At 44.5% G+C, this 26,478-nt stretch overlaps 1 protein-coding gene across 1 annotated transcript in view; it reads left to right on the forward strand.

Annotated features, from left to right (window-relative positions):
- The window catches only part of ANKK1 (ankyrin repeat and kinase domain containing 1), a 101,539-nt gene that overhangs the window by 62,600 nt on the left and 12,461 nt on the right, over window positions 1-26,478 (forward strand). The window contains exons 3-6 of the mRNA XM_088443012.1: window positions 15,582-15,733; window positions 18,032-18,081; window positions 22,180-22,335; window positions 22,705-22,835. Of these exons, the coding sequence (XP_088299138.1) occupies window positions 15,582-15,733; window positions 18,032-18,081; window positions 22,180-22,335; window positions 22,705-22,835 (489 nt within the window). The remainder of the gene's footprint in view (window positions 1-15,581; window positions 15,734-18,031; window positions 18,082-22,179; window positions 22,336-22,704; window positions 22,836-26,478) is intronic.

Below are 26,478 nucleotides of genomic sequence, written 5' to 3' on the forward strand. Positions count from 1 at the left end.
CTCTTCTGCATGACCTTATTAAAAACTGCATTTATGCACCTGCCGTGGCTATTAGAAACCACAACTTCCTTCAGTAGTTAAAATTGGGGGTACCCATAGTGATCCCCTATGTCTACACATCTTAACGGGGGTCCCTAGAATATTTCCCTAAAATTCCCGTTTTTTTGAACCTGTAAAAAATTTTTTCAAATATTTTACTAAAAAAATGACATAAGGTACCCCCCCGAAAGCCAAACCAGCCCCAGGCTTGCCAGACAGTGGTGCTTTCTAAAAATACGGTGAACAAAATGTGTAGGGTTCCACCGTAATTTAGAAACCAACACCAGGCTGCAGGGACTAGTGCTGGTTTTAAATATAGGGGGCAAAATAGACGTGGGGTACCCCCTATATTTAAGACCAGCACCAGACCCAACCGACCGGGGTGTAATGCCACAGCCCGGAGACCCAATCACCGGGGCTCCAGGTCCAAAGCATTACACCCCAAGTCGGTCAGCACAAGCTGGTGAACTCGGGGGAGTCGGGGACCCCCAAAAAAGGGTCCCCCCTTTCCTGAGCACCACAGGCTTACGCTGAAGCCAGGAGCTCATCCCCATACCCCTGGAGTGGTGGGTATGGGGCTAATATGGGGGCCAAATAATGTAGCACTATTGTACTTTACAGTGGAACTACAAGTGCCAGCATGCCTGCCATTTTGCACTTGTGGAACTACAAGTGCCAGCAGACATGCGGCACCTGTAATTTTACTGTTAAATAAATAGTTAAAAAAAGACAAAACACACACACCGTGACAATATAACTTTATTACACACACCTACCCATTCACACATACTTACCTATACCAGATGAATCTGTCCTCTTCTCCAGTAGGATTTCCCAAAGACATGGCTCTGCAAATAAAAAATCATACTAACCTACATCCAGCACTGGTCTCCGCAGTAATCCATGGCAGTTTAAAAACAAAAAAACGAGTTACCCGATCCACGCAACACAGCTATCTGTATGTGTGTTGTCACACTTACAGATAGCTCCCGAATGGCAGCTATTGGCACTTCACGGGGCATTGCTGTCCCGTGAGACAATCAGCGGCAGCGCTCACTGTAGAGCACCCGCTGATTGGCTCCGGCAACTGACAGTTCCCACGTGGGCGAGTCAGACCACGTGGGAACTGTCAGTTGCCGGAGCCAATCAGCGGGCGCTCTACAGTGAGCGCTGCCGCTGATTGGCTCACGGGACAGCAATGCCCCGTGAAGTGCCAATAGCTGCCATTCGGGAGCTATCTGTATGTGTGCCAACACACATACAGATAGTTGTGTTGCGTCGATTGGGTAACTGTTTTTTTTGTTTTTAAACTGCCATGGATTACTGCGGAGACCAGCGCTGGATGTAGGCGAGTATGAAATCTTTCTTTGCAGGGCCATGTTTTTTGGATATTCTACGTGGAGAAGGGGACCGAACATCTGGTATAGGTAAGTATGTGTGAATGGGTAGGTGTGTGTAATAAAGTTATACTGTCACGGTGTGTGTGTTTTGTCTTTTTTTAACTATTTATTTTACAGTGAAATTACAGGTGGTGCATGTCTGCTGGCACTTGTAGTTCCACAAGTGCAAAATGGCAGGCATGCTGGCACTTGTAGTTCCACTGTAAAGTACAATAGTGTTACATTATTTGGCCCCCCTATTACACCCATACCCACTGCTCCAGGGGTATGGGGATGAGCCCCAGGCTTCAGCATAAGCCTGTGGTGCTTGGGAGAGGAGGGACCCTTTTTTGGGGGTCCCCGACTCCCCCGAGATCACCGGCTTGCGCTGTCCGACTTGGGGTGTAATGCTTTGGACCTGGAGCCCCGGTGATTGGGTCTCCGGGCTGTGGCATTACACCCCGGTCGGTTGGGTCTGGTGCTGGTCTTAAATATAGGGGGTACCCCACGTCTTTTTTGCCCCCTATATTTAAAACCAGCACTAGTCCCTGCAGCCTGGTGTTGGTTCCTAAAATATGGTGGAACCCTACACATTTTGTTCCCCGTATTTTTAGAAAACACCACTGGCTTGCAAGCCTGGGGCTGGTTTGGCTTTTGGGGGGGGTACCTTATGTCATTATTTTTGTACATTTTTGCTACTTTTTTTTACAGGTTCAACAAAAACTGGAATTTTCGGGAAATATTCTAGGGACCCCCCTAAAGATGCGTAGACATGGGGGATCACTATGCGTACCCCCATTTTTAACTACTGAAGGAAGTTGGGGATTCTAATAGCCGCGGCAAGTGCATAAATGTGACTTTGAAGAAAGTGATGCAGAAGAGCATTTAGATTTTTTTTGGGGCAAAAATAACTATGCCCAGCAAATTTGGGGTACTTGAAAATGGGGGTCAGCATATTTTAAAGTTGCTAAAGTGACTTGAAAAAATTGTCAAAAACCCACCTGCCGCATGCAGCTGCAATGAAAAAACACCTGGGGCATACTTGGGGACCCCCCCAGAGTCAAGTTTGCTATTTTTTAACTTTGTCCCCCAACATTTTTTTTTTTGGCCCCCAAATTCAAAGTGCTTTTTTTGGGGTGTCCCGATTTTTTTCCTTTTCTTTTTGACACAGATCGTTTCAAGGGGTCATTCTGAAGGGTGCAGGCTATTTTTTTTAAGCCTGCACCCCTAAACCCCAATTCTGCACTTTTTTTCGCCACCTATTCAGTGGTTAAAAGTTATCCCTGTTTTTTTTTCAAAGACTTTTCAAATCTGCGAAAAGTCTTCGAAATTGAATACGGTGTAAAACCAAAACCAGTGAAAATGACGTCATCGGTGCGAAATTATCGCAAAAACTGACTTTTCGCTCCAAATTGAATACCCCTGTAAATGTTTTAATGTGATGCTTAAAATATGCTAACAATTTTTTTTTTCTTTTTCTAGTTCCCTACGACGGTCGAGGAATGGAAAACTATTGCCAACGATTTTGATACCTGGTGGAATTTCCCAAATTGTGGCGGCGCCATAGACGGGAAACATATCCGGATTACACAACCAGCAAACACTGGATATTTGTATTTCAATTACAAAGGATTCTTCAGTATGATAATGATGGCGGTCGTGAATGCCAATTATCAATTCATCTTTGTTGACGTTGGCAAAAATGGAAGGTGGCTCTTTCCGAGAGACCGTCTTTTTTGAGAGACTAATGATCAATCAGTTAAACATACCTTCGGAGTCGCAAACCAAATATGGTTTGAATTTTGTATTCGTTGCCAATGAGGCATTTGGTCTTAATGAAAATTTAATATGGGCATTTCCACAAAGGGGATTATCAACAGAAAAGAGAATCTTCAATTACAGACTATCACGTGCAAGGCGCACTGTTGAAAATGCTTTTGGCATAATGGCGAACAGGTTTCGCATTTTCCATACCAGTATAAATTTCAGGCTTGACAAAATCGAGTGGCTTGTCTTGGCATGTTGTGCCCTCCATAATTTTCTACGAGCCAAAAAAATGGGACAACCGCCAGCCGCAACTTCATTGCCTGAAAATATAGACCATACTGAAGAAAATATTGTCCTAACCTCTCTGAATCCCCAAAGATTTCCCTCTGCTGTCTCTGCCCGGGCAAAAGAGGTCAGAGAGAAATGCATGAATTATTTTAATGGAGAAAGTGCCGTATCATGGCAGGTTTAAATTTATTCTTGTATGGTGTTTCTTGATGTTTTAAAAAACTTAAAACTAATAAAACTATTTACACCTTGTGGTTTTTTTGTATGTTACTATTTAACATAACTTTTTGCAATATTAGAATAAGAAATATAATAGGGGCCATTATCCAGAACTTCAATCATGAAAGTTAAGTATTCAGTTATAGGGCCTCATTCAGAGGCGGTCGTAGGATGCAAGCGGTCATTCTGAAACAGGGCGGCCGCTTGCATCCTGAACGGCCGCCTCCATGTCGGTGGTTAGGCTGTGGGTTAACACCCACCGCTCTAACGGCCGCTAAGGGTGATGGTTGCAATGGCCAAGACATCGCGACCATCGGGGCTAACGACGAGACCCTAAGGTAGGGTCTCATCAACCTTAAGCCCCAGAGCAGGAAGCTCCCCACTGACATCACTGATGATGTCAGTGGGGCGCCCCCAAATGGCAATCGTTCTGGCAGGAACGCCTCCATTTGGCCGGGCACGCCCCCGGGCCGCCCAGCAAACGGAGCGAGCTGTCACTCAACATCGACAGCTCGCCCCGTCTGCTACGAGACCCCTAACGACGGAGCAGCCGTCGTTAGCCGGGCCTCGTGCATGAGCATGACGGAGCCGGCTGCTTTTGTGCACATGCGCATTGGAGCAACATCGACCCGATTGCGAGCTCGTAGAGCTAACGACCGGGTCTGAATAAGCTCCATTATGAGACATAAAGTATATAGGGAAGGGTGTGAGTTACACAGTAGATGGGAGATTTGGTACTGTAGGGGGTTAACTACTTTACATTAGATTATATAGGTAATCTGTTTGTGTCTGTGTAAAAATTCATGTAAATTCTAAAATCTTTACCAGTCAAGTTGACAAAAATACAACTACTACTGGCATATGTTTCTTCTTTAGTACACAGTTGTTAAATATCAAAGGAAAAACAAAAAATACACCTAATGGTGCATACACACGGTCAGATTTTTCCTTCAGATATGAACGATAACGATTTAAAAATCGTTCAGTCGTTCATATCTGAAGGAAAATCGTTCATATCTGACATGCCTGAACGATGGACGATCAACGATGCACGTTCCCGATGGTCAGATAACGATTTCTGACATCTGATGTGTTTGCAGTCAGACTTGGACGATTCCATTCATTTTAATGCAGTCAAAAATCGTTTAATCGTTCAATCGTTCATCTGACAAATCTGACAAGTCTGACAAATCTGACCGTGTGTATGCTCCATAATCCTACACTTATTTAACATATAAATATCTGTGTGTCCAATAAGCCTAAGCACCCAAAATAATACATTTTTAAATTTCAATTCTAATATGCCGTTAAAAAAGAGACCACACGAATTTTTAACTTCGTAAAAATTTTTTTTTACTTTTTGGACAGGATTCATTGAGTCTTATCAAGACTATTAGTGCTTCTGGAGATAAGATTACACAAATAGAGTGTGAAAAATAAGGCATTTGAAAAAAACTTCATATAGTACAGAACAAGATTCCTGATGCGAACATTGCAACACGTACAAGGTCAGAATCCAGGATCTGGGCACCATTTTTGAGGGAACACAAAAAATACTTGAGAAACACAAAGAACAAGAAACAAAGGGCAGATGAGGTGGAGTAGCCATCGCTATTGTACTACGACCATGCTACAGTCCACCATGAAACAATGAACCAAATAAAGACAAGGAGTGATCAGTTTTTAAAAAATGGAAATTACAACTGCAAAATTTTAACAAATTAAATATTTAAAAAATCATCATCGCCAAAAACAGTTGTGCGAGCACTGCCCAGTGCAGAGGGAACACCATTGGCTGAAGTACTGGGAAAGGTAGTAGGGGGCGAGGGGCTACGCGACACAGAAGAGGGGTGGGACTGTAACAGAGAATGGTTTTGATTTTGTGGATCCGCGAAAGTTACTTGTGGGGTGGGGAAGTTGCCTGATGAGGCTGTTGGGTTGGGCTGCTGCCTGGCATTTAAGACTATGGTACTTGCCATACTCAAGTCCCCCTCAATAGCATGTACAAAAGCCTTATAGACCAGACGCTTGAAAGGCTTGACCTGTTCCGGAGGAACAGGTCATTGGCGAGATTTAGGCCAAAAATTTGATTTGCATCCGGGGGTTTGGAAAGAACCTCCTCCGCATGTTTTAGAAACTGATCAATTCTTGATGTTCCCGAAGTGGAAGCTTTGCTTGTCCCTTTCCGCTTCTTAGTGGGGGCCTTGGATGGCGTCTCGGTCACAGGCACAGGGACTTCCATTTCTTGGGGCTCGCTGGACCACCGGGTCAGGATCCTCTACCGCCAACAGTAACTTAAAATAAATGAAAAAAAAAATTTGATTATCAATTTAAAAAATGTAATGCTTTAATAAAAAGCCAAGGAATACAAAAAATAAATTAAAAATTACAAGAATACCCACAAACATGGCAAATATAAAACACTCTGGTCCAAATAATGCAAATAAATGGCAATAAAAAATAATACATGATTAAATTTATGGTCAACACATGCCTAAATTTGATTCAACATAAATGATCCACTCCCGTACTTCTGGTGCCAAAAATCTTGAAAAAGCCAAAACAACATGGATTAAAAACTTAAACGTTTATACTAGTAAGAAACCTTTTACATTTACCCCACCTTACCGTTCCTTAAGGGTGCCTAACCTGAAGCTCCCCTTTCCCTAGCCTTAACCTATACCTCCCAGGGTGGTGCTCAAAGACCCCACCACCACCTACCAGGAACCCTTAACCTAGCCTTCCCCCCCATGACTATCCCTGCCCGGCTTACCAGTGAACGGGATTGCATGCGTCTGGACTTATGTTTAGGTATAATGTCAGGCATCAGGATTACGACGCCTGCCATTTATCCACTGCAGGGTTTAAACAGTTGGAAAGGCGATGGTCGGCATTCCATCCATCGGCTTCCGACTGCTTTCTATTTAAAAAAACGAGACTAAATTTTGTTGATAAAAAATTTTGAAAATTTTACAAAATAAATTTTAGCAAAAAACTTACAGCATCCTGACTCACGGTGTCCTGTGGCACCACATCAGGCGACTGTGGCACAAGCGAGCTCCGGGAACTTTGATTTGGTTCTTTATCCAAGGTAAACAGCAGCAGGTCGTAGTACCATAGCGATGGCTTACGCACCTCAGCTGCCCCTGCTCCAGATCTTTGTGATTCTAAGTATTTTTTGTGTTCCTTCAAAAAGACGGTACGCAGACCCTGGATCCTGTTCTTTACCCACTCAATGTTCGCATCAGGCTTATATTCTGTACTGTATTGGAGTAGTTTCTCAAATGCCTCATTTTTCATCGCTCTATTTAAGTAATCTTTACTCTTCAATCCCCAGAGGCACTCATTTGCTTGATAGAGCTCAATGAATCCTGTCCAAAATGCTGTGTCCTTTGATGAAGGCATGTCTGAAAATGGTATAATAATAGAAAAAAAAAAAATTACCACAAAAAAATCATATGCCCCCTGTAGTCATGCAGGCCCCCCCCCTATGCTGTGCAATGCCCCCAGTAGTACTGCAGCACCACCCCTATGCTGTGCAATGGCCCAGTAGTAATGCTGCCCCCCCCTATGCTGTGCAATGACCCCAGTAGTAATGCTGGCCCACCCTATGCTGTGCAATGCCCCCAGTAGTAATGCAGGCCCTCCCTATGCTGTGCAATGCCCCCAGTAGTACTGCAGCCCCACCCCTATGCTGAGCAATGGCCCAGTAGTAATGCTGCCCCCCCATGCTATGCAATGGCCCCAGTAGTAATGCTGGCCCACCCCATGCTGTGCAATGGCCCAGTAGTAATGCTGCCCCCCCCTATGCTGTGCAATGCCCCCAGTAGTAATGCAGGCCCCTCCTCTATGCTGTGCAATGCCCCCAGTAGTAATGCAGGCCCCCCTCTATGCTGTGCAATGCCCCCAGTAGTGCACGCCCCCTCTATAGTGTGCAATGCTCCCAGTAGTACTGCAGCCCCCCCCTATGCTGTGCAATGGCCCCTGTAGTAATGCTGCCCCCCCTAAGCTGTGCAATGCCCCCAGTAGTCATACAGGCCCCCCTCTATGCTGTGCAATGGCCCCTGTAGTCATGCAGGCCCCCCCATGCTGTGCAATACCCCCAGTAGTACTGCAGCCCCACCCCTGTGCTGTGCAATGGCCCAGTAGTAATGCTGGCCCCCTCTATGCTGTGCAATGCCCCAGTAGTCATGCAGGCCCCCCTCTATGCTGTGCAATGCCCCCAGTAGTACTGCAGCCCCCCCATGCTGTGCAATGGCCCAGTAGTAATGCTGCCCCCCCATGCTGTGCAGTGCCCCCAGTAGTAATGCAGGCCCCCTCTATGCTGTGCAATGCCCCCAGTAGTCGTGCAGGCCCCCCTCTATGCTGTGCAATGCCCCCAGACGTCATGCAGGCCCCCCTCTATGCTGTGCAATGGCCCCTGTAGTACTGCAGCCCCCCCCATGCTGTGCAATGGCCACAGTAGTAATGCTGCCCCCCCATGCTGTGCAATGCCCCCAAAAGTTGTGAAGCCCCTTATGCAGAGTCCCCTTTGCTGCTGCAATGCCCTCAGTACTTCTGCAGCCCCTTATGCCTCTCTAATAATGACCCCCAGAACATTGGTGGACAGTGGGGGACTTTACTTACCGTTTTTTTGGAAGGACCACGCGCAGCAAACTTCCTTCTTCTCTGAGTATCAGAAAGGGTGTGTCTGGCTCTCCGCGTGGCGCCAAATCATTATCGTTATCGGTTCATCGTTTTGCAAATAACATGTACTACATGTCGAGCGATTTAACGATAACGATATCATCCTAATCGTGCTGCATGTAGCCGCGATGAACAATGTCTAAAACGACCAGCGGGAGCGCGCATCGCTGGTCTTTTTTGACATTATATAGAGCGATGTTTGAGCGATTTTTGAACGATCAAACGATTACGATATCGTAATCGCTTGATCTTTCATTAAAATCGCCCAGTGTGTACCCACCATAAGGGCCTTATTCAGAGATGTACGTTAATGCAATTGCAGCTGCATAAATACGCTGTTTCCAAAGCACAGCAGAGCATAGGAACGCCAACTGCTGCTTTCTCATATCTGTCCGACTACGTACAACAATGTAAACATATGTAACATCGATATAGACTGGGCAGCCATGCAGCATTATTGGCAGGTCTGACCAGCGGCAAATACTGCAACTCTCCTGACATGCAGGGGGCTTTCATGCTGAGTAGAAAATTGCAATACCTAATTTATCCATGACGATCCCCTCAGAGGACCGATCTGTCGGTAAGAGCGGCCCTTTGCGGTGGAGGGACTTCCGCGGGGGGTGCTGGGAGGGATCCCTGTCTCAGCACTCTGTGGAAGTCCCTCAACCGTAAGGGCCGCTCTTACTGACAGATCGATTCTTTGCGGGGATCGTCATGCATACCTCTGTACTGGCACACTCATCATCATCAGGAAGATGGTTGTTATCCACCACAACTAAGTCCCGGAAGTGCATCGTACTCCGGGACTTAGTGCATATGAGAAATGCAGTCAAATCCACATTTTCGGGGTTTGACCGCATTTTTACCCTTGATGCATCTCGCCCCTAGACTCCTATGTAACATAAAATGGCCCGAAGAGGTTGAGTTGAGGCAATATCGCAGCCTGTTAATTTAGGTATACAAAATACAGACTTAGTGGTGCGCTCTGGACCTACCTCTCTATTGCCCTGTATTGATCCTGCAGCTCACAAAGTGGATTCTACAATCCACTAAGAAATCCAGATGTATATAGAAAAGAAATGTGAGCACTAGTTCAAAAACAGTAGATGAGCAAAAGTTTTATTAACAATAAAATGTATATTTCATATACCACATTTACAGTACTTTAAGAAAATTTCAAGACAAATAGGCATACAGTAATACAGCAGTACATATTCCCAAAGCCAGGCAAACAATGTATCTATAAAAGTATCACTGTTGTATCGTCTGTATTATTTTAAACTGATACACTATAGTCCTTGATTAATAAGCAGAGTCAATCCGCACACAGGGTGGTAGAATAATGGTAGCAGATATGTTTCTTACCAGATATTCTCCTTAATTGGGACGCGGAGCTGCGTATGTAGAATTTATATTGCAAGTTTTATAGCTGTGACAGCTCAGATGGAAAATTAGTAGTTCACTGGTTGTTTTATGTTGTTTTAAACTGCAATAAATGCCCCCGTTTAATCCGTGGTTGGAGGGCCTCAAATCCTTTGCGGTGTGCCGGATATGCTCCGGCAACAGGAATCACAGTCCAAGCCGCATGGAGGCAGTATGTGGTAGACGTGCAGCCCAGGAATAACAGTGCTGGATAGGTTGCGGTAAGGTGCAAAAGTCCTGTTCAAAGCAGAGATAGATACGGAGTGCTGGAGGCTAAAATGCTTGAATTAGATGCCTATGTCAGCAATATCAACATATGCATTCCTGTAGCCGGCTCAGAGACTATACAAATAGGTCTCAACTTGGAGCATATCCGGCACACCGCAAAAGATTTGAGGCCTGTTTTCCAACAAACATAGGAGGATTTCCATAGGTCTCCAGCCTGCTGCCTGTGAGTACCACCTCCAACCACGGATTAAACAGGGGCATTTATTGAAGCTTAAAACAACATAAAACAACCAGTGAACTACTAACTTTCCATCTGAGCTGTCACGGCTATAAAACCTGCAATATAAATAGGACATATGCAGCTCCGCGTCCCATTTAAGGAGAATATCTGATAAGAAACATATCTGCTACCATTATTCTACCACCCTGTGTGCGGATTGACTCTGCTTATTATTCAAGGACTATAGTGTATCAGTTTATAATACTATAGATCAGTGATTCTCAAACTCGGTCCTCAGGACCCCACACAGTTCATGTTTTGCAGGTCACCCAGCAGGTGCACAGGTATATTCATTACTCAATTGCACATTTTAAAAGGTCCACAGGTGGAGCTAATTATTTCACTTAATTCAGTGTGGAGACATGGAAAACATGCACTGTTTGGGGTCCTGAGGACCGAGTTTGAGAACCTGTGCTATAGATGATACAACAGTGATACTTTTGTAGATACATTGTTTGCCTGGCTTTGGGAATATGTACTTCTGTATTACTGTATGCCTATTTGTCTTGAAATTTTCTTAAAGTAAATGTGGTATATGAAATACATATTTTATTGTTAATAAAACTCTTGCTCATCTACTGTTTTTGAACTAGCGCTCACATTTCTTTTCTATATACTGGTAATTTAGGGCCTGATTCGCACTGCGTATGTGTCAAGTTTCAATACCGATGTCGGTCACAGGGCAGATTTATTCTCAAAGTTCTTCACAGACAGGGACTGTTTGTGGGTGGTAACGGGTGTGGTGAGTCAAATGCAGGTGTGTAGTGACTGTTTTCGGGTTGTGTCTCTGCCTGCAACTGCGATCCTGTACACAGACGACATGTCTCCGGTGTCTCAGTTTCCGAGGCCATTCTGCACAACCATAAAGTTATTCAGAAGTCTGAGAATCAACTGATCTGTGACTGAGCTGCGTCTTTGAAAGCAGCCGCTTAGATTTGCGAAGGTGCCGGTGGGCTTCTCAATACAAATCCCGGCAGCTGCGACGTTTGCATATTTTCACACAGCCCAATGCATACAAATTTGTAGCTGCAGTTGCATTAGCGTACATCAGGCCCTTAGTATCTCATACTAAGACCCAGCATAGTACTGTATATTCCTACATGAACATTCTCTTTACAGTACCTATCTCACAACAGTATAAGACAACATGATACAGTAATTCTCCTCACAGTAACTAGCTCTGCATAGTTTTTTGCTACAGTACCTGAGCATTCTCTTCACAGTAATTGCTCAGTGTATTATATAGCCATCAGCTAAAACTTTCCATAGTCAAAGACCTACTGTATATAACAAAATAGTGACTGATTATTAGTCTTATTAGTCCAAGTGTAGTATAATTCTGGAATAAGTCCTGCAGTATCATTCAGGTAACTGCTTACACCAAAGGAGCAAATTCATCGTTTCTGAGTACAGCTGTTCAGAGCATGTTTAGTGAGTTATAACTACTATTACTATGGAGAACCTAAAGTGCACCAGCAAGTTATTAACTAAGAACTGTAAATCTATAATTTTACATTGAGTTATACTACTGTAATTCAATAGGTATCAGTCTCAAAGCATTAAGAGTGGATGGTTATAGTGTGTGTATGTGTAAAATGGATCTAGGATCAAAGGGAGGGGTAAAAGGTCTTTATGGTTCAGGCTGGCTTGGAACTCTGGTCTTATAGACATGGGATGGTGACATGTATGACATGTTACAGTCTAGCATACTAGTGAGTGAACCAAGAATCTTCATTGAGTTAGGAGTGGTAACGTGTTACAGTATCACACATCTCCAGCATAGGAATATTGCAATTGTTACCACAAATGAATTAGAATTGTATGAATATAAAAGTAATGCTATAGTATGTGTCAAAGCATTGATGAATGCTAATTTGTCACCAGGAGCATTCTGCGGACTAGCTTAAGAAATTATCTTCTTTATTTTTGTGTTCTTTGCATTTAATATATGTATGTTAAAAAAAGTTTGCCTTATTGGTAACAATAACTGAAGTTTGGGTGGAGGCGCCACATGAGTTTGGGGTATGACCTAGTTGCTGAGACATATGTGCAGCAACTGTTCCAAACTAAAGACAGTTCTCCCCACTTTTGGGGCTTACCCAGAGTTGTTAATCTTTTATATAATATCTTACAGCATGTGTCTCTAGATTCAGGGAGTCAGCCTTCACCTGCACACTGCCTCCCCTCACAGCTCTCACTGGCTGGCAGACTTTCTGCAGTCACACACTCATTTCTGTCTTCTCATCCCAGCACTGTTATGGCAGGATTGTTCCCTCCTGACAGCACCTGCAGATAGCACCTCTCCATATGCCCCCTCTACTGTGGGACAGGGGACGGTGGGGTCCATATGTGCAGGTGCTGACAGCAGGGAACTTTCCTGTTGTAACAGCATCCCCCCTACGCCTCAACCCAAGTGTCGAAGGGGGATTGTGGACAAAGTGAGAATTAGAAGGACAAGAGAAGGGGGCTGGGATTGTGATGAGAGAGACTGATGGGAAGAAAGGGGATAGGGACAGAGATAAGTGATGCTGACATTAGGGACAGAGATGAGAGAGAGGGAGATGATGAGGGTGAGGAGGACAGAGAATTAAAAAGTGACAGGGGGGATGAGGTAGACAGAAATGAGAAATGAGGAGATAGGCCTGAGGGGGGCATAAATAAGAGATTGATGGGTGAGGGAAACACATGAGAAATGGGATTGAGGGTGAGAGATGAGGTTGAGGAGGACAAATATGAGGGACAGGGAGATGAGGGAAGGATGAGGGGAAAAGGGATGAGAGGGACAGAGATAACAAATTAGGAGAAAGGGAGGTACTGTAGGGGGATTTAGATGAGAGATGGGGGATGAAGGGGACAGAGATGAATGACACAGAGGAGGAGTGATAGGGAGATAAAGATAAGCGACAGGGGGTGGGGAAGAAGTCAGATATGAGATATAGGGAAACTAAGGGGTAAGCTTACCCTTTAGTATGATTGTATTTTTGATTGTGCAAAAATACAGCTGTATAAAATGCAGCAGAATTCCTTTACATTAGCAGCACCTGTCAGAGATGTGTGCATTTCCTGGCATACAATACAGGATGCCGGAGGATTGAATCACACAAAGGGGGCCCCCACATTTGCCGACTACAAAGTCTGTGAGTACGCGAAGGCAACACTGTGAATACACAGCACAACATAGTATCTTTAAATCTGCTGTGACTGTGATTGATCTATATCCCAAACAGTGGCTGCTTCTTGGAGTATTTTATACAGCTGTATTTTTGCACAATCATACTTGGGGCTGGTGACTACAGCACGAAATCGATATCATTTATGTGCCTGCCAATATTTGAAGTTTACAGGTCACTGCATATGATCATATGTGACTTTTCTTTTTAACAACACTGAGGACTGTTTTTTTTTTTCTCTACACCTGCTAAATCAATTAGCCATCATTATCTTCATTGTGCAAGCATTTACTATCTGGCCTGTAGAAACACCAAACAGCTCTTGGCATCTAATATATGTGTCTTATTCTGTTGTGCTGGACTACAGATATTGGCAACTTTTGTATCGATACTTTTAATAGTCACACAGTGTTATAATCATTTCAAAGTACAATATTAGATTGATTTTTAGAGTGTTATATATGTTTATTTTTGTGTATTGATTTTATGTGGCATCCTTAGTGGATATTAAATATTTATTGTGTATTAATGTACATTCATTATCGCATCACTACTTTTCCAATCATCTATTTAAATTAATACAGAGTCCGCACAGATTTTGCTTTTTTTCGGTTTCTCCAAATTACCAACATACACAGAGGTTGATTATCTGCTGCAGTTCTATTTTATTTCAAATATGATATACAGTGATTAGCTAGAAGCGCCAGAATTGTGGTTTTTCTTTTTTTTAGTGACGGAGCTTTGGACGACCGATGCACGGAGGAGGGTGAGTGAACCAAACTTCGAATCCTCCATCACTGCAATGCAGTGCAGACAATGTTCACAGGGAATTTTTTTTCCTGTCTGCACTGCGTTGAATCCTGTGGGGCTATTTTAATGGTTGGCCTGGAGCTGTAGCTCCATCCGCACCATTAGTAATCTGACCCTGACTGGGTAAGAAGTGAGAGACAAGGAGGATGAATAGAGATAAGAGACAGAGGAGGACGGTGGGGGGGAGAAGGTGACAGAGGTGAGGAAAACAAACCGGAAAATGAGGGGAGAAAAAACCCTTCAATGTGCAATGCTGTTCATGACAACTAGTAACCTGGCATATGATGGTTCCAAAATACTAGTAAAACATACTTACAGTAATCAAAGGAAACAGGAAAAAATAGCATATTTCTGTCCATATGCAAAGCTGTAGACACCTGGAGATGAATGCACCTTCAATGAAACTTAGCCTATTGGAGAACGTCTCTTCCCATCCCAGCTCTGCCTCTTCAATTTTAAGGACTGATTCATCTAAACTGTATAAGACTCTGCATAGCATTGTTCTGGGGTTGTGCAGTGCATACGTTCAACTCTGCATTTAAACTCAGGTTATGTTGTTCTCTATGCCTGAAAAAAAATATTATTGCCCCTTTGACTTAGCACCGTAATCTTCTGAACACCCACATTTTAACAGCATTCAGTAAGAGCTCATGTGTCCATACTATTTATGAAAGGCATGTTATAATGAATGACTGGTATAATGAATCAGTTGTAACAGGTGACACCTGCAGGAGGTTTTCTCTTAAAAAACGACTTAAAGTTGCTCATTCTATGATATACTTGTACATCAATCACAAATAAATGTCAGAGAGTAATAAATGTCCTAAATCTTTATTGAGAAATATCATTGGATACCAAATGACAGGAAAGTATTACTTTTGAAATCATGCTGTAATACATTTAATGAAGGGGGCACCATTATTTAATTACTTTAATGAAGGTGGCTAAGCGGGTTTTCAAAACTACTGGTTTTCACAAAATTAAAAAATGCAGTAATAATGAATGCAATGGTTGTGCATTCATTAATCCTTTGGGGAAAATGCCTGAAAACTTTCCTTTTAGTAAATGTAGCTCCAAGAATATTTTTTTTTAATTTTAAATTCAGTGAAACAATCAGTATTATTTATACATGAAGGGAGGCACAGCTACTGTATTACTATTTACTCCTTAGGGTAACAATACTTACTGCATTATTGTATCAGAGCTGCAGGGCAATGTATTCACGCTGCAAACACATTATTTAATAATTCATTTACACAACAGCGTCAGTATTTGTGTTTCTTTTCCTTTCAGATTTCTGACTTTGGTCTCTCTAAATGGAAAGAAAATTCCACTCACAAGGAATATATAGAGAGGTCAGCCATCAAAGGAACCCTAAATTACATCCCTCCAGAGATGTTCTTACAGAGCAGTCAAGTGACAGGGACTAAATATGATGTGTACAGGTAAGATGAGATATATAAAACCTATGACTAGAGAATCAGGGATACAAGGAGATCAGCAATATTTCCCCAGTACAGTTAAGTTAATTAGAGCCTGGTTCATAAGCATTGTATTATATAAGCACTGATACTGCTAGTAACTGTATCACAATAATAGTAATATGCTGTACTGGGGAAAACTCACAATAATTGAAAAACTACAAGATAACTTGACCTAATATTAAAGAGTATCAACATTTGTATTAACTATATTATCCTTATGCTCATCAAAATATCATGAAAGAGATTTTGCCTAATGAATCAGTGTTATAATCTGCCATATTTAAAGGCACCAGAAATTCAAGATGGCTTTATGTTTAATGGCTGTTAAAACAATCCATGATTGGAAATTGAAAACTGTATGTTATTTAAGTAATTAAGCTTTGACATGTTGTTTTGCTAATTGAAGACAGTCTGCGCAGGAGTGACCTTTACATAAAACTACTGGCACCCTCTGGTGGCTATTTGATGATAGTATGTAAGCACAAAGGCACAGCTCTGTAATATGTAAGTGACGTGATTCAACGGTTGCTCCGTTCTGTTGATGTAAACATAGGACATTCAGTATTCATCTTCCAAACATCCAGCAATAGTACATTGGGTAAATCATAAATATACAGTATGAAAGGGGAAAGAAAATATGGGAGAAGAGGGTACGCAGCACAGGAAACATCAGATGAGCTCAAATTATAGGGAAGTCAAAATGTATAAAAAATAATAGAGACCCCAATAATATATCTGAAAATTGTGAATTATAGCAAGGTGCTCCCAATGAGTCAATTATCCAAGTAAAGAAGAGAAAAAGAAGACAACTCAAGTTTTTTTGCCTTTGGTTGCCTTACCCCAGTGATCTTTTATTATTATTTAGAAATAAAAGTAAATTTTTAACACATACTGTAACAAGGTGTGCCCTATCCGTAAGAGTTGTCTTTTGTTCTCTTCTTTACTTAAATAATAAATATCCCTGATTAATAGGAATTGTTTTCAATGTTTCTACTAGAAATATTTTAATCCACTCTGGACCCTTTAATTAGTTGTGCACTTAGGTACTTGCTAGTCTTCTTGCAGTCAACACATCTGTACAGTATCGTCAAAGAGAAAAAAAATAATTATTATAGCAACAACTTTGGGTGTAATGTATCTAACTTTTGTACTTGATAAATGCTAGCTAGTGGCTGACTGTGGTTGTTATGGGAAACTTCTCTACTCTTGATGGAGAAGTTTTGATACATTTCCCCCTTTTTTTTCCCAAAACCATTGTCACGAATCACAACAGTCAGGGGTGAGAACTATCCCAGGATTCAGTATCCACAGTTTATCAGGGAGGCTCTTATAGCTTCACCAGACCCTTATAGCAAGGGTGTATTAAGAGAGGAGGGGGGCCCTTGTACACTGCACACCCTGCCCCATTACAGATATGCCCCTGCTTTATAGGGACTAGGAGGCTCTGTACTAGATATGTGATGCGAGAATAGTAGCTCACTCTGAGACTGATTAGCAATAAACTAGATGTATTATAACCTCCAGAGGTTCATAGACACAGCCCAAATTAACACACTTAATAACAGGGCCGTAGCTAGGGTAGTGCGGTCAGTGCCATCGCACAGGGCACCACAGGTCAGGGGGCGCTGTTTGGGCCTATCAAATTTCTGTTTATTATCATTCTTGATTGTAGATTCCTCTTATTCCATCCCCAGCATCTCCTGGCCTCTCCTATCTCTTCCTTGGCCCTTCCCCATGAAGCCATGGCCCTTTTTTGGGTGCATTATTTCCCTTTGAAAAATGGGGGGGTGCCAATGCTCTTTCTGGCACAGGGCACCAAAAAGTCTAGTTATGGCTCTGCTTAATAACCATAGCTGACTCTTGGCATTGGGGATACCTGTATATGAGACATCTATGTAGTATTAGCAGTCCTTCTATACTCCCCCTCTGGGAAGAATTTGCGCTGCGGAAGTAGTAGTCTGGCTTACTAACTCTATGTCCAATGGCCTGATGTCCTTCTTTTGCCACTCTGCTCAGACAGACAGTAGATCACAAAGTCTCCACAACTGCAGGGGGCTCAACCTAGCATCTGGATCTTAACACGTTTACCTGTTTATACCAGTGTGAAGAGTTCATAGATTTAGCAGTTTGTCTCTTCCATCTCTGTTGATTTCAAATGTTTGCAAATTGTTAACTGTTTTAAAAAGAGTACAGCTGGGAAGAAAGGAAACTCAGCTTCCAAACATGGAGTCAGTATTGTCTGTTTTCTTTGTCTTTCAGCTACTCAATTGTTATCTGGGAGCTCCTGACTGAGAAGAAACCATTTGCAGGTAAATACTCATTTTATGCCTTTTATGTTAAATACAGATTTCTACAACGTTTTAGAATTTTTAGAGTGCACATAAATACACTGTGAAGGTCATTATCACAGTGCAAATCTAGCTTTGGAGCACTAATCAAGTGTTAAATAACATGTTGGGTCTTAGATTGATCAAAATATATATACAATATATTCTTGTCTTGATAACTTGTTGTAATGGGCAGGCTGAGAGACCCTTTCCAAAATTGCCAATCCAGGAACATCGGTTTTGTTAACTACTGTGCTGAAGAGGTGAGTTACATGTACCTAAGAGGCTTATTTATCATGCTTAGCAGTTCCTTAAATCATGTAAAAACAGCAGTTCAAATAATTTAAGCATCTCTGCAATTTACCAGAAGCTGAATGTAAGAGATATAAAAGATATCTGCTGCGATCATGTAAGTCATAGGTTCTCAAACTCTGGGCCTGATTCAGATGGTGCCCCAGTGCGCATGCACACGACGGAGCCGGCTCCGTCGTGCGCATGCGCGAGACCCGGATAGCGACGGGGAAGCCGTCGCTCCGGGTCTCGCTACAAAGTTGGCGTGCTGTCGATGTTGAGTGACAGCACGCCCCCTTTGGTGGGCACGCCGGGGGGGTGGCTGCCCAGACGGAGGCGTTCCCATGGAATGCCTACTGTCTGGGGCCGGCCCCACTGACATCACAAGTGATGTCAGTGGGAGTGCTTTTGGCTCTGATAGAGCCAAAAGCACTCTTGGGCTTGCGGCAGCAAGACCCTACCGCAAGGGTCTCGTCGCAAGCCCGATGGTCGCGATGGTCTTGACCATCGCGACCATCTTTTTGGCCGCTCGCTATAGCTGTGGGTGGTCAACAACAGCTATGCGAGCAGTCAGGAGGCCGCTCAAAAAAACAGAGGGACGGCCCTGATTCAGAGCCGATCGTAAGCGACCGCTCGTTCGCTCCGAGCGATGTTCGCACAACTGCGCATGCGTATGGATCGTAATTAGGGGTGAGCGGGTTCGGTTTTACTCGGATTTACTCGGATCTTTTTATTGGCTATCGCCTATCATGTGTTTTGGATAGCCAATTGAATAAATCCGAATTTGTGGTAAAGTGGCGATAAGAACCGAGTAAATCCGAGTAAAACCGAGCCTGCACATCCCTAGACTCGTAATGCACATGCGCCAACCAGTCATTGCGGTCGGAAATCGTGCGCTCGTAATACAGCGAGGGGCTGCTAATTTGAGTGACAGAATGAGGCGTTTGTGGGTGGTAACAGGGGAAGGTGCTTGAAAACGGGGGAGTGGAGATCCGAACGCAGGCGTGCTAAACGGTCAAAACGCCGTTTTATGGGAGTGCATAATTAGTAAAGGAGCGTCATCAACCACGTCACTTAGTTGTCTTTTAGCCTGAACTGCTCGCAGTGATTGCGGGAAGTTAATCCTACCACAAGCACTGCGAGCAGTTTAGACACCTTTCGATGTTCCCGATTAATCTAATAAATAGCGGAGATGACGTGTGATGCGAACGGCAAAGGGGCGTCTTTAGAAAATAGCGAGCGCATATTTCGGACGCTCGCTCAGACATAGAGGCGTCAACAGACCGCAAAGAGCGAGCGCTCAATTTAAATATCCGGCCCCTTTTTAAGAACGAGCGTCCACAAATAGCGTCCGGGTCTGAATCAGGCCCTCTGTCCTCAGGACCCCAAACAGTGCATGTTATCCAGGTCTCCTCACAGTATCACAAGTGAAATAATTAGCTCCACCTGTGGATCTTTTAAAATGTGTCAGCGAGTAATGAACACACCTGTGCACCTGCTGGGTAACCTGGAAAAAGTGAACTGTGTGGGGTCCTGAGGACCGAGTTTGAGAACCACTGATCTAAGTAATGGAGGATACTTGGTTAGATGCAATGGGGACTGCAGTCTGGAGCAATGCGTCCAGCAATGGAAAGCTTAGCTTCTCAACGCTTTGCCCTATGAGACAAGCATCATCTTCATATGGTTTTAGTCATTGTAGTCTATAGGATCTTTGGATGTCCAGTACAAACATTTATTTCACCACTACGATAAGCACCCAGAAAGGATGTTTTAATGGGGGAATGTCACTGCTTCTTTTTGGGTGGGCTGGCCCTTCTTAACTTTAATGACAATTGCCTGGTTAATTAATCTGGTTTTGTTGTAAATAGCAGTGCTGAATAAATTGGCACCAAAGGTAACTCTAAGAGCAAATGTTTGCTGTCTGCAGGTAATGTGTAGAATTTTTAGTCAGTTGCCTATATGATTGTCTTACATGTGCTTTCCTATGTGAATGGGTGTGCAGTAGAAGTCGGAGCCCCTTTGCCGGCACCAGTATGCCGACAGCGTTAAAATGCTAGTTCAAGTATTTTAATGGTGTCTCTAGTAATACTTTAAACATGTAGTTATCGGCATAGTGGTGCAGGAAACAGGCCACCGATATACAGTTGGCAGTGTTGACATAATGATTGTTGAACTGCTCAATGTATTCTTATAAATGATTGCTGTTCCTTTTAATTTTCATCTTATAAAACAAGGTTCTAGATCAGTGGTTCCCAAACTTTTTTGAATCACGGCGCCCTAGAGTATCAACATTGTTTTCAGGGCACCCCTAAGTTTAAGTTTGATATTTAGTAAAATAGTAAAGTGAAGTTAAATGTGCTTATCTGTCATCCTTAGGTTCAGCTATGTGGTGGTGGATTGGTTTGCACTTCTGTTTGTTCTCATATTTACATTAAAATGGCCATAAATAATTTGATTTGGTGCTGGGCCACCAACCTGAGGCACCCCTGCAAGTGTCCCAAGGCACCCCAGGGTGCCACAGTGCACAGTTTGGGAACCACTGTTCTAGATTACTTGCTATTTTATTAGAAATGCTTCTTCTAGTTTAGTTGAATCCCCCTGTGTGACATATAATACATACTGTATGGCATGAGAAATACGGATGGGATTGTATTGCTGGCGGCTGTATAGCCACCAGCTCAAATCCCGACAGGGGATGGCCACCGGTATCCCGACAGGGGCTGGCTGAAGGGAGCAAATCCCGACAGTGGAGGTAAGTAAAGCTAACCCTCCCCTCTCCCCCCCTTACCCTTCTTTAGGGGTGCTTAACCCTAACCTCCCACCCTAGTGCCTAACCATATCATCCCCCCATCAGTGCCGAAACCTAACCCCCCCCCTCCCCTCCCCCTAAATCTAACCCTCCCGGGGAAGGGGGAGCCTAACTCTATTTTCTCCCCGGGGTGCCTAACCCTAACCCCTCCTTAACCTAGCCGAACCCTAACCCTTCCCGGGGGGTGCCTAACCCTAAGTCCCCCCAGGGTGCCCTAAACCTAACCCCCCCACGGCTAAGAGGACGGGTGCCCGTACTTACCTCGTTTGGGCCCGCGTCGTTCTGCATTCCGGCATTGGGATTATGACAGGCGTCGGTATCTTGACGCCTGTCATAAATCCCTCATCAGCATTCCGGTGTCGGGATTGTGACATCCCGAGAAATACACCTCAACAAATCGATTCTGCAATGATCAATAATGCATTTAAATATGGAATGACATTGAAGTATATATTACATTATATACTGCAGTCTGCGAGGTCAGAAAATCCTCAGCTCTGCCTTCCAAATGCCGTAGCCTGTCAGGCTGCGGCAGGGAGGCACTGCGAGTGACTGCAAATGCACAGTCCTATAACAATTGGAGATATGTGCTAACCATTGGGTTAGCGTACATCTCTAAATCAGGCCCAGTGTTTGTCCAACTGAAGCTAGGGATTGCTACAAATAAATGATGTAAGATATAGAATCTTCGAGTAATTATCCCAGGTACAATTTAAGGGGTCTATTTACTAAACAGTGTTAGGAGACAGAGTGAAAAGTGATAAGAAAGTGATAAGGTGCCAGCCAATCAGCTCCCAACTGTCATTTTTCAAACACAGCCTATGAGATGACAGTTGGGAGCTGATTGGCTGGTACCTAATCACTTTCTTATCACTTTTCACTCTGTCTCCTAACACTGCTTAGTAAATAGAGCCCTAAATGATTTCTAGCAATTGATCAGTCTACATTGTAATGATACATTTCAATCTCCATGTCCCTAGGTAACAGTATGATGACTGTGATAGTAAAAGTTGCAGCTGGCCAACGGCCTCCCATAGAGGACATAATTGAAGATGGTCCTGTCGAATGTCAACAAATGATTGACTTAATGAAGAGATGCTGGGATCAAAGCCCCAGTAAAAGACCATATTTCTCTGGTTGGTATCGTTTGTCCATATACATACTGTACACATGTATTCCTTATATATTAAATATTGCAAAGAAAATTGAATGAAAATTGAATGGAACATTGTTAGAGGACGAATAAGGCATTAAAATAGTAGTTTATTTAAAATTATGATGATTAACAGCAAACAAATATTTTGTTAAACGTTCTGATGGAAATAGATTTCAGGATTTTAAACAAAAATGATTTTGGAATGTAATTTCTTTTCAATTAGGCATTAAAATGTTTATTTACAAAACATATTCACTATACTTTACTGCTTGTTAGAACTAGTAATAAAAGATTAAAAACACATTTTTGATACCCGCCTCCCTTTACTGATCTTTGATTTCATTCCTAGATATCATTGTTGAGTCCCATATGCTGCTCTGTTTACTACATAGTCCTTTGCCAGAACATGATGTTCCATGCTCCAAAGCTGAACAAGATGTTAAGGCTTCAGTTGCGATTCTCTTTAATTCAAACAATAACGTAAGTGAAATTTGTATAAGAGATTTCCTTGCAGACCAATTTTGGGGGCCCCCTCTCCCCCTGAAATTATTGTGAATGTACAGAAGATAACAAACATTCTGGCACTCTGGTCATAGATATCTTGCACATGTCCAATGATGTAATCAGAAATATAACACTGGTGCAGGGGGCCCGTGTGCATTCCCCGTCCGGGCCCCCTCCTCTCTCCCCGGCGGCCGGCAGCAGACTGACCGGCGGCCACAGCATCAGTAGACTCTGGGCACTAGGAGATATCCTCACTGCGCATGTGAAAAACCCTGGAAAAATGGCCATAGTGGCCATTTTCCATCGATTTGTGCAGGGCTGAGACACTCCACTTGGGACCTTGGAGAGGTAAGTGCACACGGGCCCCTCCTGGACCTAGGGGTCCGTGTGCACCGCACACCCTGCACCCATTATAGATACTCCCCTACTTTTACTGACGAAAACACTGAAAACATGGCACAGGCAGGGGCATAGGGAGGGCAGTTCTGGTGGAACGTGAGCTCTGGGAATCCAAAAAGGCGCTGGCTTAAGTTAACTCAAGTCATTGTGTGACTCTGGCATACCTCAGACCCCAGGTCCCAACAGATTATGCTACGTCCATGGACTGCACCTAGAAGCCATGCCCCTTGCCCTCTCCAGCTATCCATCCCTCTCACTGTCTTCCTGGAGACTGATGGCTGACGTTTCCAGGAGCCTGGGCTTAAGTCCAAAGGCAACGGGAGGTGGGGCTTAAGTCCAGGGGCGGAGATAAAGGCCAGAGCCACCGGGTACACCATAGCAATCCCCTGTTGAGGAGGTAGCAGGGGCAGAACTATGGGAGGCACTGGAGGCACCTGCCGCCGGGCTGTAGCACTGAAGGGGTACCTCCTCCATTGCCCACAATATATTCATTCCACTTAGGGCTGTAACTACAGTATGTACCCAGAGAATACCGTCAGGACGCCTGATACATGGCACCTCTACCTGGCACATGAGAAGCCAGGAATCGGTATGAAATACCGCCGGCCACATGGCCGGCGGTTAGATTCCCGGCAGCGGCAGGTCGACTTCAGCAGAGTTCCAGGCAGCGGAAGGCCGACAGCGCTGGAAATCCCGATTGTGGATAGGTAAGTATTGTCTAACCTAACCCCCCTAACCCTAACCCTCCTTAGGGGTGCCTAACCCTAACCTCCCCCCCAAGTGCCTAACACTAATCCCCCCTCTAAGTGCCTAACCCTAACCACCCCCTTCCCTGCTGCCTAAACCTAAGTCCCCCGGGGGGGTGCCTAACCCTAAGTCCCCCCCTGGGGTGCCTAACCCTAACCCTCCCCCTAGCCTAGCCCTAACCCTCCCGGGGGGTGCCTAACCCTAAGTCCCCCCCGGGTGCCCTAAACCTAACCCTCCCCCCCGCAGCTGTCCGCTTGCGGCGCCCGGCATCACTACGATCGGGATGCCGGGCGCCGGTCTCCCGGCATCGGGGAAATGCCGGGTGTCTACATCTAGACGCCCGGCATTTCACCCTTGCCGGGATATGACAGCCGGGAAGCCGGCTGCCGGTATTTAGGCAATCGGCTTCCCGATTGCATACCGAGAAGCCACTATACACTAGTGGAGAGCTCTGTGTCAGACCATCAGCTGCCTCCGTCTATCAATAGTCTGTCCCTACTCATTGGTGTTGCTGCTCCTCAGCAGCTTCTGTTGTCAGTGTGACATGTCCGGTGCCCCCCTCACCCACATCTCTCTGTCACTCCACCATGGCATGCCTATATTCTGTGTGCATCTGCAGGTGTATCTACTTGCAGTGTCATCGGCCATGGCGGGGGGGGGGCAAATTATAACTTACCAATATAAATTATAAAGTCACCCCATGTGACCTGTTTGTGCAATTCAGGAGAAATGCAACACCATTCTTCCGGAAGACTGTCACAGCACTGATGCCTGGCTGGTGATGGCTGTGACTTACGAGGATCCCAGTGTAAAGGTGAAGGAGTGTTGGTGGCCTTAATTATTCAACAGGACTATTTGTACCTCGAACTACATTATTTGCAGGGAATCAGTATGAATAACTTACAGCGGCACCCCGACAGAGGAGGAAATCCCGATCTTCCTTAAGGTAAGTATAAACGAACCTAATTCTTCCCCTAACCCTAACCTTCCTTTAGGGGTGCCTAACCCTAACCTCCCCCCAAGTGCCTAACCCTAACCCCCCTCTAAGTGCCTAAACCTAACCCCCCTTCCCCGCAGCCTAACCCTAAGTGTCCCGGGGGGTGCCTAACCCTAACCTCTCCCCGGGGGTGCCTAACCCTAACCCTCCCTCCCCCTAGCCTAACCCTAACCCTCCCTTCCCCTAACCTCCCAGGTGGGACTTAGGGTTAGGCACCCCCCCGGGAGCCCCTAACCTAACCCTGCCCCCCACGTGGCTGTTGGGCTACCGGCGTAGGTCTAATGACAGGCGTCCAGACTTCGACGCCTGTCATTTGTACCTTGCTGGGATTAAGCAGTCAGGAAACCAGCGGTCGGCATTGCGTCCGCTGGCTTCCCGACTGCTTCCCATTTGCAGGATCTTACATACGGTTGAGGCATTTGCATAACGTCGCAATTGTGCTGCATCCACCTCTGAATCAGGCCCATTATATCTATATCGATATATAGAGACCCCATTAGTGTTAGAAACTGGCGGCAATCCAATTTTCAAAAAGGAATATCTATTTTGTGCAAAATACAGGAATAATGGGTAACTATAATATATATATATATATATATATATATTAGGGGTGAGCGGGTTCGGATTTCTGAAATCCGAACCCCCCCGAGCCCCCCCGATCCGAGTCCGATCCGAGTCAGGCTCGACTTTTCCCGCCTGACTCGGATCTGACATCGAGGCAAAACGTCATCATCCCGCCTTCCGAGTCTCGCGGGTTTTGGATCCTATATAAGGTACCCGCGTCGGCGCCATTTTCTCACTCGGCTGTGGACAGTGAAGAGGGAGGGTGGGAGTTAGTGCTGTGTAGTGTAGTGTAGTGTAGTGCTGCTGTTGTCCACTACTTCAAAGTCCATAGGGGCTGGCTGTGTTGTGCTGTGCTGCTGTTGTTAATAGGGGCTGTGTCCACTACTTCAAAGTCCATAGGGGCTGGCTGGACTGTGTTGTGCAGTCAGTTCTCCATAGGGGCTGTGTCCACTCCAAAGTCCTGTGCAGTGTCCCAGTCCTAAAGGGGTGCTGTAGTGTTGTCCAGGGGGTGCTCTGTCCATCAGGGGTGCTCCCCCCAAGTGCTAAAAAAATAATATATTTTCTGTGTTTGTGAATTGTGTGCGCAGTAGCCGCACGTGCATCAACAAAGTAGTGCCAAGCGTGCGCCTGTGTCATAAGTAAAGGGCCGGCTGGCTTGACCGTTAAAGGGTGCTGTAACCCCCGAAAGTACACTCCAGTCCAAACCAAAAAAAAATTATTTTCTGTGTTTGTGAATTGTGTGCGCAGTAGCCGCACGTGCATCAACAAAGTAGTGCCAAGCGTGCCCTGTGTCATAAGTAAAGGGCCGGCTGGCTTGACCGTTAAGGGTGCTGTAACCCCCGAAAGTACACTCCAGTCCAAACCAAAAAAAAAATTATTTTCTGTGTTTGTGAATTGTGTGCGCAGTAGCCG

Source organism: Taudactylus pleione, unplaced genomic scaffold (assembly GCF_031769625.1).
Source record: "Taudactylus pleione unplaced genomic scaffold, aTauple2 ptg000322l, whole genome shotgun sequence".
Taxonomy (NCBI): Eukaryota; Metazoa; Chordata; class Amphibia; order Anura; family Myobatrachidae; genus Taudactylus; species Taudactylus pleione.